Here is an 18,135-nt window from a genome sequence, read left to right as displayed (position 1 = left end):
AGCTAAGTAAAATATCACACGTAATCACATCAGACTGGCCACTTTAAGAGCATCACCTTGCTACCTCTCGCTCTTTTCGCCTGATGCAAGCCCCCTCCTCACCTCTCTCATTCATCCCACCCTTTCATCCATGCACCTGCACCCCCCAGCAGCTTTTGCATACTCGGCCGGGATGCGACAACCGGCCTTCGTGGAGCTGTGGTTTGACGCTGAGCCTGGAGGGCACACACACGTGCACACACAAAACCCAACCTTGAATGGTTAATTAAAATATTTAAGGCCTTGAGAACTTTTTTTTAGAGCATGCGATTGGAGGCGTGTTATGTGAATGTGTTGCTGATTCAGACAAAGTGCTTCGAGGGAAAGAAAAAAAAATAGGGTCCACTTTAGTGACGTAACAGGAAATATTACGTTACCAACAGCACACTAGGATGAAATATGAGTCAAATAAATTTTTTATTGTAGATGTTTAATCATTAATATTCTATTATTAATATTATTATTATTATTATGACAACGATTGGGGACAGTGTGAGAGGCGTGCATACAGGAACAGATGGGAGGGTTAAATAGTTGCTTAATTAAAGTGCAGAGTCAATGGTGGCGTCTGGGCGTCAGCAGTCTGCACTTTTAATAATATCACATGAAGAGTGGCTTTGGTTACAGCTGACTAGCAATATAAACAAAACAAGACTGATTGGGGCTTATCTCCACTATGCTCTCTGTTGTCCATTCGCTGTGAATGGTAAAGAATGTGACAGTTAGTCAGACGGTGCATGTTGCTCCCCTCCCATCTCCTCCACAGTTGCTTTTGCTCCTCTCCAGGCTGCTGGCCGCGAGCTTTACCTTCTCCCGTTCACGTTTTGTGTTGCTGTTTCTTCCTAGGCTGCCCAAGGGCAACGACTATAGCTATAGGTGGTGTTTCTACTCCTTAAACAGGCTGCAGACATCACACGGCGCACCACTATTTCATATTAGCCTCTTTATTCCAGTAGGCCTACAAGAGTTCGACTGATTTTTTTTAACATTGTAATTCAGAAGGTAAAAGTCAATGAAACGCATGCAAAGAGAAGAAAAAAGACCCTCGTTTTATATTAACATATCCTTGTAAGACCAGCGCGACCACCACGAGGGCGCGTGCACAGGTGAGTAAAATCAGGAGTATAGACACAGAGAAATGTTACAATCGAGTTATCGAAAAAAAAAACATCAGGTCAATAATAGTATAATAATTATTTAATAACATTAGGGCAGGAAATAATTTTAAGTGAAATTTGGGGAAACGTTTGCATCAATCTTTTTGTCCACAATGACAAAAGCACATTACATCTCACTAAAAAACAAATAAATACAATGACGGAATCGCTGAATGCAGTCAAATGTCATGATTCAATTATCAATTAAAAATGTAACAATCGAAGCAATACTGGAAATGAAAACACTCGACGGTTGCTAAAAAATGTAAAAAGTGTAGTTTCAATCATTTTTGATCTCGTAAAAATCAACGAACAAGTGCAAGAAACGTGCATAAAATGCAGCCCTTTTGTTTGAAAATCCGCATTTAAATGAAAAGAAAACACACAAAAAAAGCTAGATTTGCAAAAAAAAAAAAGCATCATCAAATGTTGCATCCGAGAGCTCCACATCAACTACTAATTATTTTTGTTGTTGTTGTTTTTTTTTAACGATAAAAATTCGTTTTAATTCCCTGCACCAATACGCAAATAGTCGCTATAAATCTCGAAAGTAAACTTACATTCTTGGTCGAAAGTCCGCACGTGTTTGTAAAAAAATAAAAATAAGAACAAAAGAAAGCTTAGGTGGCATGATTAAAGGAGGGGGAAAATAAACAACGCGGTGAAAGCGAGCAGACGACCACGCACAAACCGGTCAAAAAGGGAAATGTCCGCAAAAAAACGCTGGAAAATGTTGAAAGCAGCACATGCTTCCTTATCAAGGCGAAGATACAATATTTATTCCTGGTCTCCTGGGATGCTCCGCTACGTCTATTGTCCTCCCATTCCTCAGTGCTGATGCTTAATTTTCAAAACTTCTATATTACCAAGGGACCTACGACATCAGCCGAGAAATACCCTGCAAGTACAAAATCCGTGAGCCAGCCCCGTCCGTGCAGAGGGGAGACGCTCGCCTTGCACCAGCTTTTGCTGCCCTTATTACCCACACACAGTGCGCGAGGGGAGCCTTTTCCATTTATCGCACATTTTGGGGATTTAAACACATTTTTATCATCGTCGGAGAGGAGAGGAGAGAAAAGCAACGGGTTATTTTGGAGAAAAACACAATGTCAGCGACCTTCCCGGGACTTGTCCACGACGCAGAGGTAAATGCTTCTTTATGCACTTGAAAATATATTAAGCTGAAGCAGAAGAATTTGTTGTTGTTAAATAACTCAAGCTTTAAATATGCAATTTTGCTTTGTAAGATTTAAACGGAAAAGCAAAGCAATGTATTTTGAAAGACGGCAAAATGCACAAGTAGCGCAAGAAAATATATTTTATTAGTATGTGGAGGACGGTGTGATTAGTACATTTATCCATTGTGAGCGGCTGCATGAAATAATATTTAACAATCTAAAAGCGTTAGTTTTAAATAGCGCCGATAAACTTACAAAAAAAGAAAAAAAAATAGCTCCTGTTGCGGAGCGTTAGTTTCCCTCCCGGGCGTGTGGAGGTGACATCTCCTTCAGGTGGTTAAAAGCGAGGGGGGGAAACGCGCTTTGAGAGTGTGAGTTGTGTTTTTTCGGAATGTTTTTTCTTTCCTCTCTCTTGCAAGCGAGTGTGAGGAGACAGCGGCTGATGCTAAATGACATGGTTCCCACAGCCCGCTTGTCTTTCTTATCCCGCAGATACGTCACGACGGATCAAACAGCTACCGGCTCATGCAGCTCGGTTGCCTGGAGTCCGTGGCCAACTCCTCGGTCGCCTACTCCTCCTCCTCCCCGCTCACCTACCCGGCGCCGGCGGGCACGGAGTTCGCCTCTCCTTATTTCTCCGCCAACCACCAGTACACTCCCTTGCACCACCAGTCCTTCCACTATGAGTTCCAGCACTCGCACCCAGCAGTGGCCCCGGAGGCCTACGGCCTCAACTCGCTCCACTCGGGTCAGTACTACCAGCAGATCCACCACGGAGAGCCCGCAGACTTCATCAACCTGCACAACGCGCGATCGGCGCTCAAGTCGTCGTGTCTAGACGAGCAGCAACGGCGAGAGCTGGGCTGCCTCGACGCTTACCGGCGACACGACCTGTCGCTCATGACGTCACACGGCTCCCAGGCCTACGGCGTCGGGATGCACCATCCGGACCAGAGACTGCTGCCTGCTGCCGGGCTGGGCCTCCCCTCGGCTGCAGACGACCTGCAGGTACATGATGTGGCCTCCGTCTTTGTCCCCTCTCCAAACCAAAATCACATTTACTGCAAAGCACTATGACATACATTGGCAAAGCGTTTCCCAAAAGCTCATTGAGCCATGGTTCATCTTTTATTTGCGAAAAAAAAAATGACTTGGCACACCATCCAAGACAAAAGTGACAAAAAGTAGATACACAAGGTAATTATGTTCCTTTGACCATATAGTCTAAGTGCATTTATTTGTGATGCCAGTCACGAGCTGGCACGAATAGAAAACCAAAATATGATATTTACATTTTTTTTTTTTTTTGCAAAACATTTTTGACCATCTCAGTGAAATTCTGATAATCTTTCATGACAGAGTTTGGAGTTACAAGTGCACTCCAGCACAGTAGTATTGTCTAATGCAGACTAGTTCGTGGTTCTTTTGCAGATATTTCATTTAATTCCAATCCTTCATTTAAATCTCCCTGGATACTTGAGGCCAAGCCCTCTTTTTCAATTGTGTCAAGAGGACATACAACGATGAAAACATACAAACAAAAATTGTACTGTACAGTTATTATGTAGGCTGTGTTTGACATCTCATACACTCTTTTCATTATGTAGACGTTTGTAATCACTCAAATGAATAATGGGTTTCAAAGACTACTCAGGCACTGTCATTATGGCTTGTCATAATTATTGAACAAAAAAACAGATATTTTATTGGTTTAAAAGACTAACAGTCAAGTGTAATCCAATGTATATAGTCAATAGTGCCTCCAAGTACAGTACAGTATTGTCAAATACAATCTCTGCCAATGTACTACAATCAAATATCGTCAATTCCAGTCTAGTCCAATTGAGTGTGGTGGAATCTAATCATCTTATTTTGGTGTTGTTGTCTAATGTAGCATGGCATAGCAGAGCATAGAACAGTGTAGGGTAGCATAGCACAGTATAGCATAGCATAGCGCTCTATGACATCTGGCAGTATCCTTATATAGATAGTCTAGTATAGGCACAGAGTGAAATTAGTCCAATGTAGTAAATCAGAGGAAAATAAAATCTGGTATCTTCGGAGTAATAGTGGATCAAACATAATGTAATCCAACTGGTCGCGTAATCAATTTAAATCTAGTCAATAATAACCGAGTCCATAGGCTGGAATGGTCTATAGTTCTTTAGGCTATGTACAATATAGCGTAGCATCGCTGTCCTGTAAAAAAACATGTCCCTTTTTAAAAAAATTTACATTAATGGTGTTTCCTTACAGATATTCTATCAAGATGAACGTTTTTTTTTTTAAATGGTATGTGTTTTTCACCGGACAGCGAGGGACGATAGGCAAGTACAAAGTCAAGCCTGGCATAGTTTTGAATCCGTCAGTAGTGTATAATCTACTCATGAATCGACTAGTTGAGTATAGTCAATTGTTATGCAGCCTGGAATACACCCATCACAATGTAGACGAAAATAGTCTATAACATTTAGCATAGTCTAGTACAATCCAGTCTAGCATGGTCACCCCCAGCCCCCTTGCCCCACTGGCCTACTATTGGCAACAGCCCCCACCGCCCCTCCACTACAACCATAACTCCCAAATATGAGTGGGAAGGAGGGCGCCAGATGTCTGCCAGTCTGCTGACTGAGCAAGGCCCTTCCGTTCTTTGCAAGCCAGTGAGCAGGTCTATGGAGAAAAGGGAATAATGCTGCATATCATCTCGAGATCATTTGCTTGCCAGCAAGTAAGGAGGGGAAGCCGAAACGAACGTGACCGTACAACAAGTAAATGTCAAGTCTGCACGGGGCCGCGCCTCTGAAAGCCAGGCGTCTTTTTTTTCCAAAGGTTAATTGACTGGCAGTCTATACAATCCTCGTCAAATCCGCCCTTTATTTTTCCACGCGCACACGTGACCCAGACTTTACATAATTCTTTTGGATGTAAAGAAGTAGTGGAGATGAAAAATCTGTGTGCGCGCATGTGCGTGTGTGCGTGTCGGGCTAGCTGTTGAGGCAAAGAAAAGCGGCTAGTTTTTCTATTCCGCGGTCAAGGGCGGATTAAGGGATCGGGGTTGAGGACACAATACCCTGCTCGAGCACCATAAAGCACCGTAGTTTATCCAATTACCGACTTAACGTCAATCAACTTTGTTACTTATGCAGCGACATCTGAGCTGATTTAAACAAGCTTCTGGTAAAACACGTCGCCAAATAATTTCGGCAGCGTTAAGTGAGTGAACTCGCTTATTTTACACCCGTGGTTCCAATATGTCCATCATGTAATTTATTTTTTTATTATTATTATTATTATTATTATTATTATTATTATTATTATAAGTATTATTATTATTATTATTACTACTGTATTTGTTTTTACCAACGATGCAAAAAATAATTGCGACTTATTTAAATGTAGTATGTTCCAAGCAGAATGTATGGAATCTTGAAGTATTAAATTGTGTATGTATATTATTTATTGAATTTATTCATGAATCAGACATGGACCTCAATATATAAAATATATTCGTTTATTATATTTGTAGCAGCATTTTAAATATTTTATTACATATTTATTACGTTTCCGCTTTTTTTCTTTTTACTTTTCTTTTAATTGCGCCCTGTTTTTTTCCCTGCCTTTATTGTTAAACTGAAATCTTATATTGACTGAGGTGGAATAAAACCAGCGCAGTTTCTGGCTTTTTATGGAGGAAAAGAAAGAAAGCAAAGGTTCCGTGAACCCGAGCTCGCGCAAGGCGTGAACGGAACAGATGCGCCTATGGTTCCGTGGAGCCCACTGTCATCTTTTGAGCGCCTTAAAGAGATTTTCATGCCGAACAAAAGCAGCTGCCACACCTTTCGCCCGTCACTAAGCTAATTCATGCAAGACCACTGCGTTTTGTATATTGATTTTATAATCACTTTAGCTGCGCAATGGAATAAAACGAAACAGAGCAGTAGCTGGTTTTATGTGTAGCCTACATCCAGAAAAAAAGACGAGCTACAACAAGCTCGCTTTTCCCCACTTTATTATAATCGGGGGGTTTTCTGCGTGGGCGCGGGCCTTGAGGCTCGCACGGGGGATTAGGACTTTCTGAATAAAAACAGCGTGTTCTTCTTTCTTGATGACATTGTTGATAGTGCTGATCTGTCCTAAAATGGCGGCGCTCACGCATGCACTAATAAGTCTACAGGTTGGATATGCAATCAGTTCTCGTGTACTATATCATATTTATAATATCCTTGCTTGTCGACCTTTATAAAGGTAATTAAAAAAAAAAATCAACGTGCGCTTTGCAAAGAAAACGACATAGTGCGTTATTTTAACGATACATAATGGATGATGCACATTTGCTGCTAATTTAAACTGCAGAGGTTGTGATTGATGTCATGGGTTGCAAAACAATTGAATGCATCAAAACAGTTGGGGAACCTTTCGAAAAATATTCTATTTATAATGGCACTGTATGGCTCCGATGGATGCGTTATTGTTTAAGCGCACATACACAATCCACCTGTTGTCCCCTTTTGCAACCCAACAACAAGGCGTGCAAAGTGATTTTGCACTCTTGTGCTAACGAGCGCGCGTCTCCACAGGGCTCCGTGGAAGCGCAGTGTGGGCTCGTGCTCAACGGCCAAGGGGGCGTCATCCGGAGAGGTAAGACCCACTTCCACGTCTCCTCTGTTCTGTTGTGTTAGATTGTTGTATACCCCAGGCCGTGAACACTCACGTTCTGACACGAGTAGACAAGAAAAGAGAGCAGCCAGACAAACACGCCGGAACACCCCACTCGTGTGCTGTCAGCATGTTACACACATCACTTGTAACCGCGTGGATACACACTGCTTCCTATTTCCGGTCTGAAATCACTGAAAAGTCTGTCAACACCTTCTTGCCCTTTAATTCTTGCAAATTGCTTGATCGTATTTATTTATTACGTGCACTTTGTTTAGGTCGTCACTGTGGGCACGTGGCTCTTGTTTATTACTATACACTCGCACGAATGTTAATTAATTGAATCATATAGAATTCGTGATGCAATTAAATACATCAATGCATTTTGGGATCATTATACGGGTTAAAAACAATACACGCACTGCAAAACCACAGCATTTCATACACCATAGTTATTTTCAAGGACAGGAATATTCTTTTTCTGTTGACAAAATTACATGTGCTGAATAAATTTTATTCTTTTCTTGAGTGTTATTTGGTTAAATGCATGGTCGTATTTTATATTTTGGCCTAGAAGCACGCCACAATGAAAATGTGAGAATTTAATTCTACCCTATTTGTGAAGGCGAAATTTGCACTGTTGGATGAAATTCGATTGATAGTAGAAACTAATCAAATATGTTGGTTGTTGTTTTTTTAATTCCAGGCCAATTTTATTAGGTTACACCGAGTTCTATTTAATCGCATTTGTCACAGAAAAATGTATTTTGTCTTTATTCTTGACTAGATGAGTTAAACAGTTCACTGGTTTGTTTACACTAAAGTTGAAAGCAAAAGCTGCTTTAAGAACACTGGCGTGCGTGTGCGTGCGTGTGTCCGTGTGTTTGTTAGGGAAATATTCAGACCGTTGTGCTTTTCCATACGGAGAGGAAAGCTGCGTGTCTCCAGTTTAATTTTTCATCAGGCCTTCTTAGGTGTTGGGGTTTTTCTTTCGGATTGACGCGGGAATCCCTCCGCTATCACATTCGGTTAATGGTGCGCAGTATTTGGCCCTGAGCTCAGCCGCCGCAACCATCACAACCAATAATCTTTGCTTTAGCTCGCACTCCTGTATCGATAGCTTCTCTCGCCTCGGGCGCACGCTTTGATATGCTAATGAGGAGCGGGGCCCGGATTCAGCCGAGATCATATTAATGTTGTTCTTTCTGACTGCGGCTTTGCAGGCATGAATATTCACACAACCCGTCAGCCCCCCTCTCCCCAAGAAGAAAAGCAGTCAAGAAAGGCGCTCGCTTTACTTAAGGAGTCGTCTGCGCTTTTAATCACTCTACGAGGCCCACTTCCGGTTCCGAGCATGACATCACCACGTACACGCGCTCACTTTGCGCGCTGTCAAGCAAGTCACGCCGGCTTGTAAGAAGCTGTAAACATTGTTGTTAAACTATGAGAAGAATGACATTTGGCCCGTGTTCTTTTTCTTTAATTTTCGGCAAACTGGTTTTAAAACAGGCGCTTGATTCCGCGTGTGATCCCGCCCGCCGCTCGCGCCGCAGCCCGAGGCTACTCTCCGTTGCTTAAATACCGTTATCGCCTCTGGGCCCGCACGCTCCACTCGCTGCACTAGCAGCAATAGCTCGTTTCGATTGCCCTTGGCAACATAAAATACAAACTACTTTGTATCAAAACATTTTTAGGGGAATTAATACGATGTGAACCCGAGGCTTTCAGAGGCGCGCGCTCCTGTCAGGGCGCGTGAATCTGACAGACAGGTCACATATTGGTTCTGGTTCAGAGGAATCCGACAAACACGTGCACAGTATTCGTCCGGGTCATTGTGTCCACGGGGTCGCTGTCCAGGTGCTGAAATAAAGTGCCGTTGTTTTTCTTAAAAAGACCCGGCTGCCTTTCTGTGTAGGAAAGTAACACAGACTGGTGCATTGGTGCTGATGGTGAATAATACATTTTGAGAGCTAAAATGTAGGTTAGAAAGCCTTAGTTGGTGGCCAAATGTATCCACGTTGCCCCAACACACACGCGCGCACACACACAAAACTGGCGTGGGCATCTTCGCCTACAGCCTTGTTCTGTTTGGCCTAAATGGCATCTTTTCCTCCATTTCCATCACATCATGGCCTGATAACAAAGCGACACACCCCGCTGTTAGATTTGATAATGAGGCAGATGAATAATAGAATATAGCCCACAGTACATCAGACAGCAACCTTGCGTTTCAGCTGCTTGGCACGTTAGTTTAAGTGAAAGTTTATTAATAATAGGCCTTCTCAACTAGAGCAGTCAATATTTTCCAGGAGGATAGCAGTGAGACTCATTCAGATGCAGTTAATAATGCGTAAGAGCCTTCACATGGAATTATTTATTCACGCCTTACAAGCACAACTTAGTCAACTTGGTGGTGGGTGGAAGGTGATGAAATAGGGTTTTGTTTGAATTAAAGCAGACCCTTCAGACGTACAAATATTATTTTAAAGCTCAACCACACACAATACAATGAAAATAGTCTATTTTACAATATGAGAAGTGGGTGATGGACTACATGAATGGGGAAAAAAGATATTAGCTAAGTGCCAAGAACAATCCTTTCCTGTCACAAGTAAATAAAGACGATCTATTCAATAATTATAATGCAACCAAAAATTCCATAAAGATAAGGGGTCTGCAACCCATGGCTCTGGAGCCACATGCTCTTTCAATCTTCTGCTGCGACTCTCTGAGACTTTGGAAAATTAGGAGTATCTTATTTATATTTAAATAACAGTAGTTGGTTGGATTCCTATTTACAATTGTAAATATTGTGATTCTGGTGTTAAAACATTATTTGTACACTGGAAATATTTGTCGCACAAAAGTTTTTTTAAATTATTTTTTTTCAAGAAAACAGAATGCTTAATATTCACGCCACATGAACTATATTAAAAAACAAACACAGTTCACATAGGCTCACGTGCAATCATGAGTTAAGATGGAGGTAATGACAGGCAGCATTGATGTGCCATTCAGGAGCAAAAAAAAAAAAGTAATATTATCCAGGTCAAATACAAAATTCCATTGGCTATTATTTTGCAAATATATATTCTACATTAAGTGAAATAATCCAATTGGACAGCTGACTGCACAATACACAAGCGATAAAATGATTGCGTTTTTCTTGTGCATTTTTGGGTGAGTACAGTTCAATAATTTAAATTTGGCTTTAATTTAATGAAGGCGAGGACTCACTGGTAAAATGACATTTCAATATATTTTTGGGATATTGTTTACAGTAAATGCCGTGTTTTCCTCACTTTAGAAGTTAAAAAGTTTTTGTGGTGTTTTTTTTTTCCGTGTGAGAGACGGTCAAAATGGCTCTTTGAGTATTAAAGGTTTCCGGTCCCTACTATAGACATTCAATGCAATGAATGACATTATTATAATTACTCACATCGTGTTTAATTTAACCTAAATAATTTAGCCCACAAACAGAAGAATAGAGTGATCATACGCACATTTGTAATGACCACTTTCTTGTCATGCATTGTTTTTGATGAGCAGCACAACTAAAACATTTGCATTTTAACAAATGTTCTCCTTTCTGTCACAGTTCACCTCCCCACCAACCCCCCAAAAAGTTGTTGTGGTATTTTTGTTCTAACACATTGTCTTGCGTTTCCGTACAGGGGGAACTTGCGTGGTGAATCCGACAGATCTATTCTGCTCGGTACCAGGTCGACTGTCACTTCTCAGCTCCACCTCTAAGTACAAAGTCACCATCGCAGAGGTGAAGAGAAGACTGTCACCGCCGGAGTGCCTCAATGCCTCTCTACTGGGTGGAATACTGCGCAGGTTCGTGCAAAAAAAAAAAAAAAAAAATGACATAAATGTGACAGCTATATTACTTTTTGGGGGACTCGAGACACCACTTAGGTACACTTGCACTGAAGCTGATAAGAAGCAAGATAATAAATACCTGTCAAAATGATGCAATGCAGTTTTACACGCCCATAGTGATTAATAATCAAAAATGAATGCAAAAGACCTCACAAGGTTCTTCTCATACTAATACACTAGTTGTTTGCGACATCTAAATTCAGTCCTTATGTACTCCACACAATACTCATGTATGGTGCCTGGTAAAATTATGGAATAAGATTAATTAAACATTTCCTGGCCATGCGGTATACTTTCCAGACACTTCAATTATGTTGCGTTAGAGGGGCCATAGTAATTGTGATGCTAAATGTTAATCTATCTAATGAACATTGAAGAGCGCGACATGAGTCTTTGTAGAGCTCAGATAAAAGAGAGGACATGCTGTTGGAGTGGCGGCCACAAAGTCTATTGGTGAGTCAGAGCCAAACTATGCAAGGATTAGAGGAACCAGAGGGTCGGCTGTATTATTGATGCGGTAGAGACAAGCAAAGAGGAGACCGGCTTAGAGGGCTGGTCAAATAAGGTAACGGAAACATCAGAAATCAAAACTGCAACAATGTTAATAAAATTTCACAATACGTCTCTGCAGTGAATCAAATTGATTGGTATTTGTAAAATGCAAAAATAGTATCATATCTTTTAAAGGCTTATTTTTTTGCTGATGTGTCGTCATATAAAACAAAGCTTTGTTTGGAAATTAGTACAGTTTGATGAAACTCATTTTAAACCCAATGATCCTCCACAAAAGCTCATCAAGTTCTGTCTTAACATAAGTACACTGAGAAGTTAGCAATGTATATTGTCACATTGTCGCATGGAACAGAAAATGAAAATGACATGGATCTAAAATAGTAAGTATTCAACCAAAGATAAATGCGCAAAGAACAGACGCAAAGAAACGCAAGGGAAATTACAACCCGAAAGTGTATTAAATATGCAAATGTGTTTGATTAAAGAAGTGGCGGTTATACGCAGGGTGGCACCTTTTAATTTATTCAGGCTTTGATTTACTATAATGGGATTGTCATAATAGAATCAAATCTTGTCTATACCGGACTCCTGCTGCCTTGGCGAGTTGTATTTCGGAACTATTCCCAAGAAACTGGAGATCCAAATAGTCTAAAAATATGTAAGACGTGACGTGAGACTGGCTGACTCTTCCACAGGGCCAAGTCAAAGAACGGCGGCCGGTGTCTTCGGGAGAAATTAGACCGTCTCGGCCTCAACCTGCCGGCAGGACGGAGGAAAGCTGCCAATGTCACACTGCTCACCTCCCTAGTGGAGGGTGAGTTACTTTTGATGTTTTCAGTTTCAAATGCTGTTTTTATCCTCAACTTTTTGGTCCGCATCCCACTCATCAGTCTGTAATGTGTGTATGCAGGAGAAGCACTCCACCTGGCAAGAGACTTTGGCTACACCTGTGAGACAGAATTTCCCAGCAAGGCGGTGGGCGAACATTTGGCCCGGCAGCATAATGAGTCGAAAGAAACCAGCGCACGAAAGAAAATGGTTTTGGCTACAAAGTGAGGAGCCGCACATAGCACACGCATACAAAAATTTCTTACTCAAAGGCATATAAAACCTTTACTGGTTTGTGTAGGTCCACGACAGCCTACCCGTTTGTTTCGAATATTCATACTGCAAATGACTGTGATGTGCATCTCTAGCTCAAATATTGATACTTCCAATATCAGATCGCTATGCTCTAAATTAGGGGTGGGCAAACCTTTTTATCGGCGGGCCACAATGGGTTCTAAAATTTGACAGAGGGGCCAGACCAGAAGCAGATGGATGGAATGTTTTGGTAACCTCACCTCATCGAAGAAAACATTTCATTTTAAATGAAAGTCAACAAAAGCATTACAACAATATACGTCCTAGAAAAACCACAGTATTTAGAAAATAAAACATTAACAAGTTGAATTTTTTTTTTAAATTTGGCGGGCCGGATTAAAACGTTTAACGGGCCGCATGTGGCCCCCAGGCCATAGTTTTCCCATGGCTGCTCCAAAGTCAATTCTCAAATCAAATATAAATATTTGTGATACATCAATTAGTTGAAGTCCAATACATCCTTGGCCACTGGCAATGGAAAGTAGCTCAACTATTGAGATGTCAAAATTATACAACGGTGGGAACTAATTTGTCTTCAGCTTGGCTAAGCGTATAACGCGGAGGCGGAGCCTGTAGACACAATGGCAGAGCGTAAACGGAGTCATGTGTGCAGCTAACTATTTCAGCCAACATGGGGCCCTATTTTCGATTTCTTTCTTTTGGTATTTAGATATGTAGACAAGTGGAGTTTAAAATGGCAGTTTGCGCTGTTGTGAGAGTGAACACAGCCAACTTGATTGCCGGCTCCCCAGGATAGACTTGTCCAAGGCACGAAAATGAAGATGTGATAGTTTTTACGCCGAACGCACGGGTGCCTGTCTACGGAAATACAGCCTGTCGTTTGTGATTATTTTCCGGCCAGGCATATCTTCTATCAAAGAAATAGTTGTGTTATTGTAATGCTGAATTGCAGCCTATTTAAGGCGAGTCAAAACCTATGCACCGCAGCTTTAAATTAGCCAGCTTTTCATTTTTACTCGCTATCAGACAAGAAAGGAAGACTGTAGTCGTGAATATCATTACTGTCGACTTCATTTCAAAGTCAAGATTTTTACGAAGTTGTATCCAAGCAATCCTTTTTATTTTGTTATCATTTGTTAATTTTCTTAAGAGAGTTTCACATTTATTTAGCATAAACACGGCCAACCTAAAAAGAAATGTGTTGGATTTATGGTGAGCCTTGGGGTTGCTGTTAATAGGCAGATATGCTCCTTTACTATAAATATATCAAATCCCTTCTTGTACCTAATCCAAAAACATAAATTTGTTCCCAAAACGAAAACAAACCAAAAAAAACAAAAAAACAACAACAACAGTAGCTTAGGGAATGCTGATACTTAAGTAATTTCTTTGATTTTTGTCAGGCAAATCTGTAAGGAGTTCCAGGACTTGTTGAGTCAAGATCGTTCCCCTTTGGGCTCCTCCAGACCGACACCCATCCTAGATCTGGACATCCAGAGACACCTCACACACTTCAGGTAACGAAGAATTTGCCGAACAAAAACGTTTTCTGTCGTCACCTCTGGTGCAGAATTCAAATGAAGCATCAAGTGGCGTAAACTAATGCTGTGCCTGTTTGGTCTCCACTGAACCATTTGCCATTTACAAAATGTGGCAGCTCTGCAATTTCTTCCATTAGGAAAGAGTAGCGCTGGTGGGAGTTTGTCGAGGGCAACCAGCAGGCTGTTAGCATAAAGGTCATGTGTGATGTTACCCTCCAGAGAAAGTTTTAGCAACTCCAATTAACTCACATAACAATGCTATTTTTTTTTTATTTTGTACGTGTAGCATGAAGTCAGTTAACAGAGGCTGATAATTAACATATAATAATTATATAATAATTAACACTAGAATGCCAGTTATTATTGTTCCTAAAGTGATTTGTGAGCAACAAGTCAGGCTATTGAATTTATATTAGGGCTGCATGATATTAGGAAAAACATGCAAAATGGGATATGAGTGATGAGTATTGCGATATTGATATTGCAATGTTTAACATGTAGCGTTTTTGTCATCAAATGAAATTAAAAATAATAATTCCCTAGCTCCTGTATTGCATGGCGATGCGCATTTGAGGTTGCATCTAATTGGTCGAACTACATGGGCCGATAGGGCAATGATGATGTTTTTTTTTTAATATATCGTGCAGGCTTTATCCAATAACACTATTTCTGGTTTAGTGTTAGTTTTTAACAATTCTTACATTTGCTTTCTTCTCTTCTTCCCAACAGTCTAATCACTCATGGTTTTGGTACACCGGCTGTTTGCGCAGCTCTCAGCACTTTCCAAACAGTCCTGAGTGAGATGCTCAACTACCTGGACAAAAACTCAAGCGGCAAAACAAGCGGACCAACTGATCAACAGATTAACAGCAGCTCGGAAAAGTCGCAGCTCCGCAAAGCAGCTGAGCCCCAGAGCAAAGATGGGAAAACTGAAAAGACTGAGTAGTCCCAACCGCCTGGTCCCCTGTGCCTTGGAGCTGTGTGTGTGAGAGTGTGAGTGTGCGTGTATATTTATTTATTTATTTATGGACATACACATTCTAACATCAGTGTGCCATGGCAGGGTTGTTAATTGCACAATACACGCACACTAACAAAACACACCCACACAAAGACCATAAAGGGTTTGAGGCCATTTGAATGTGCTGAGACATTATCAACCACAAGAATTTACTTTCCAACTGCCCATGTCACGTACACGGATGACTACGTAATTCGCAAGTCCCAATGCCATGCACGGACTCCAATGTCAAAACCAGTGTACTGCCCTCCTACCGCCCGCAATTTAATGCAAATGAGGGGTGCCGTCACGTTTGGCCAGAAAAAGACTGCTTCCAACCCACAACGGCGCAAACGCCCCTTTGCACCCAGTTCTACGTATGCAAAGTCTTGCAAAATACCAACATAAAGGAAAATTCCACTCACAGCTAGACTTGCGCTGAAAACGAAAATCGGGCCGCTTTATTTGTATACATTTCAGCAAGTGTTTACATTTTAAATGATCAGTTCTACAACATTCCAAGGAAATCACAATGTCCCATCACAAGGGAGCTACTTTCAGAACGGGCCCACAGGCAGCTCGTGTGGTCCTTGCACGCAGGCACCATGTTGGTGACCCCTGATAATCAACTTTGAAGGGAAACTTTCAAACTTTTTGAAGACAAAAGTCGCCCTAACCATTTCTGAACGCACAAATGAGCCCCCACCCCAAAAATCTGTCAGAGCACTTCGCTGCCTTCATTTGGAATTTCACAATCAGTGCCACGGCAACTAATGTGTTTACCATGTGAACAGCAAAGAATATGAGACTGTTTTTCAAACGTGAGCCTGCTTTGCAAGAGTCTGTTCTCATGAGAATCTAGTCGGTTGGTATGAGGGATGATTCACTGAAATGAAAATTTAATTTGTCTTGCTAAATGACATGATTTGCTCGAAACCCTTTGAAATGGTGGCAAAATTGAACGTTTTATAACAAAAGTGCGTCTGCCGTGTTTGTGGATTGTGCTACAGCAGGGTCGGCCATTTTGTTTTTTGGAGAATTTGACCAATTCTTACTAAATTCTTCTGAGAACACCCTGAATGTTACAACAAGAGCTATCGGCTACGTTGTGACGTGCGTGTGAAAATGTACGTTTTATGAGTTGGGTTTTTTTGGGAGGGGAGGAGGGTTTGTAAAGTGTGAGATGGGTCCAAGTCAGCCATTTTGTAACAGTGACTCAGCAATTACTATTTCCTGTGCATGTCCATGTCTATCTTTGTACACTGTCCAAAAACCGCCGGGTTAGCCGACACAAGCTCTCCGACTCACTCATGAACATTTGTAAAGATATACAGTATATAAATATTTAAATTACTTTTCTTGTAGGATTTCGACTATATATATGTTTAAACCCCTACATTTGAAAAATGCCGGTGTTCAATAAATACAAGTTACTATGTGTTCTATTATTTACTTGGGGCCTCAATGTGTGGTACATGCAAACACACAGACACACACACACACACTAACTAACACAATAGATATGAATTGACTACCAGAGTTCAAAGTAAACACCTTTAACTCATTAAAGTTTCCAATGCTGACATTAGCTTTCTTCCAAATGATGCGAGGTGAGGCGCTACCGTGTTCAAAAGGCCTGTTTTGTTTGCGTATGCGCTCATGTTTGCTTTCAGGCTGAGTGACTTTTCTCAGCTTAACTGCTTAAATAAATTTAAAGAAACAAACTGATAAAACAGAGAGCGCAGCAGCTGCCTGCCGGCATCTCCATCCCACCTCTGTAGATTGTGTTTACTTGTTAATATTCCAGTCATTTAAAAAGGAGGTCACGCTCACTACGTGGCATTAAAATACAAAAATCAGTCACATTCACAGAGACACCTGCACCGGTTTGTCACATTCACTCAATATCGGGACGCTTCTGGTGGGAAAGTGATCTATCAGTGAAGACAGTGATATGTGAAGGAAAGATGTGCCGTGGGTGTACGATTGTCAGATGCTACAGGTTTGCTGCTATTGTTAGATTTCATTCTGCTACAGATATGGCAGGAAGGGGTTATACAGAAAACAGCAACTGACTTAAGTAATTCAAGGACAAGTTTAAGGAAATATTACATGTGTGAAAATTTGCCAGATTAAAGGATACATTTATTTTAAAAGCTTTTCTTTTATTATGCAAAAATAGCAGAGAAATTAGATAAATAGATACTCACTGATAATACAGAGAAATGCCCTTTAAAACTTTAAGTGCATTTGCACTATGCACAATGAATTTAATTCTTTTTTTTTTTACTTAAATGGCACTTATTAGGTTTAAAATGTTACTTTCTTTTATTATTACAATGCTATTTATTACTTGCTATTTCATAGCCATGTTAATATTTTATTGACAAGTCTACCCAAATGATGAAATAAATATTTGATGTTTAAAAAAAAAAATGCAGTTGGAAGAATGTTTAGCATTCATTCATCTTGCTATCGAGATAATAAGGAGCACATGTTTGTTCACCTCTCTCTTTGTTTTCTTTGTTGCCGTTTGGCTTCGACAGGGAGGTACAGAAGAACTCTTCTTCATAGCTAGCGGGGTTTTCCTCATTAGATCACATTGTTCCCAATATCTACTATTAAAAACAAAACAAACAAACAAAAAACAAACTCTATACTGACATTCTTGCCCACTCAGTCGAAAAAAGTAATAGATTTTTTTTGTTTCATAATTTGCAGTCTTGAATGTTTAATTGTGCATAGGTATACTTGTAATGATGTAATTTAATCGAATGGAAATTAGAATGAAACCATTTTGGTCACTTTTTCTGCGCTTCAATTCAATGTACACTGTGCTGCTCATTCCCATGTGTGCCTTAGCTACCTATGGACACACCAACCGAGATGTACTGAGACGGCTACTCAGTAAGGCAGTATTACCAGTAATATTATATCACAGTGGATAAAGAATATACATCTGGGGGTATTGTTGTAGTGCCTGTCTACTCGTGTTGCCGCGTGGTTTGTGTGCAAATATTCGTCACTTAAAGGGTTACAACAGCACAATATATAGGTACAAG

The 18,135-nt window shown here is 40.7% G+C and overlaps 2 protein-coding genes across 5 annotated transcripts in view; one reads left to right on the top strand and one right to left on the bottom strand.

The window, feature by feature from the left end:
- Positions 1-18,135, bottom strand: part of LOC148316874 (uncharacterized) — a 78,510-nt gene that overhangs the window by 18,754 nt on the left and 41,621 nt on the right. For 2 of the 4 annotated variants that reach the window (XR_015840160.1, XR_015840162.1), the window contains one exon: positions 1,219-3,376. The exons of the other annotated variants lie outside the window; for them this stretch is intronic. The gene's annotated coding sequence lies outside the window, so the exon portion shown is untranslated. Of the gene's footprint in view, positions 1-1,218; positions 3,377-18,135 lie in introns of those variants that run through there. 4 annotated transcript variants of the gene reach the window in all.
- On the top strand, positions 2,148-16,525 carry tfap2d (transcription factor AP-2 delta (activating enhancer binding protein 2 delta)). Its single transcript, XM_088286247.1, has 8 exons — positions 2,148-2,341; positions 2,867-3,382; positions 6,952-7,012; positions 10,705-10,870; positions 12,124-12,242; positions 12,339-12,480; positions 13,936-14,049; positions 14,803-16,525. The coding sequence occupies exons 1-8, from the start codon at positions 2,303-2,305 to the stop codon at positions 15,017-15,019; spliced, it is 1,374 nt and encodes a 457-aa protein (XP_088142373.1). The 5' UTR covers positions 2,148-2,302; the 3' UTR covers positions 15,020-16,525.

This window comes from Idiotropiscis lumnitzeri, chromosome 21 (assembly GCF_059441095.1).
Source record: "Idiotropiscis lumnitzeri isolate Australia: NSW breed Sydney's pygmy pipehorse chromosome 21, RoL_Ilum_1.0, whole genome shotgun sequence".
Taxonomy (NCBI): Eukaryota; Metazoa; Chordata; class Actinopteri; order Syngnathiformes; family Syngnathidae; genus Idiotropiscis; species Idiotropiscis lumnitzeri.
Note: the sequence above shows the minus strand (reverse complement) of the source record. Positions and strands in the feature narration are given on the sequence as shown.

Bases quoted from the DNA above. Each gene is read 5' to 3' on its own strand.
- tfap2d (XM_088286247.1), top strand. From the start codon at position 2,303: ATGTCAGCGACCTTCCCGGGACTTGTCCACGACGCAGAG. The intron at 10,871-12,123 runs GTTCGTGCAAAA...ACTCTTCCACAG, and splicing joins CTGGGTGGAATACTGCGCAG to GGCCAAGTCAAAGAACGGCG. The intron at 12,243-12,338 runs GTGAGTTACTTT...GTGTGTATGCAG, and splicing joins GCTCACCTCCCTAGTGGAGG to GAGAAGCACTCCACCTGGCA.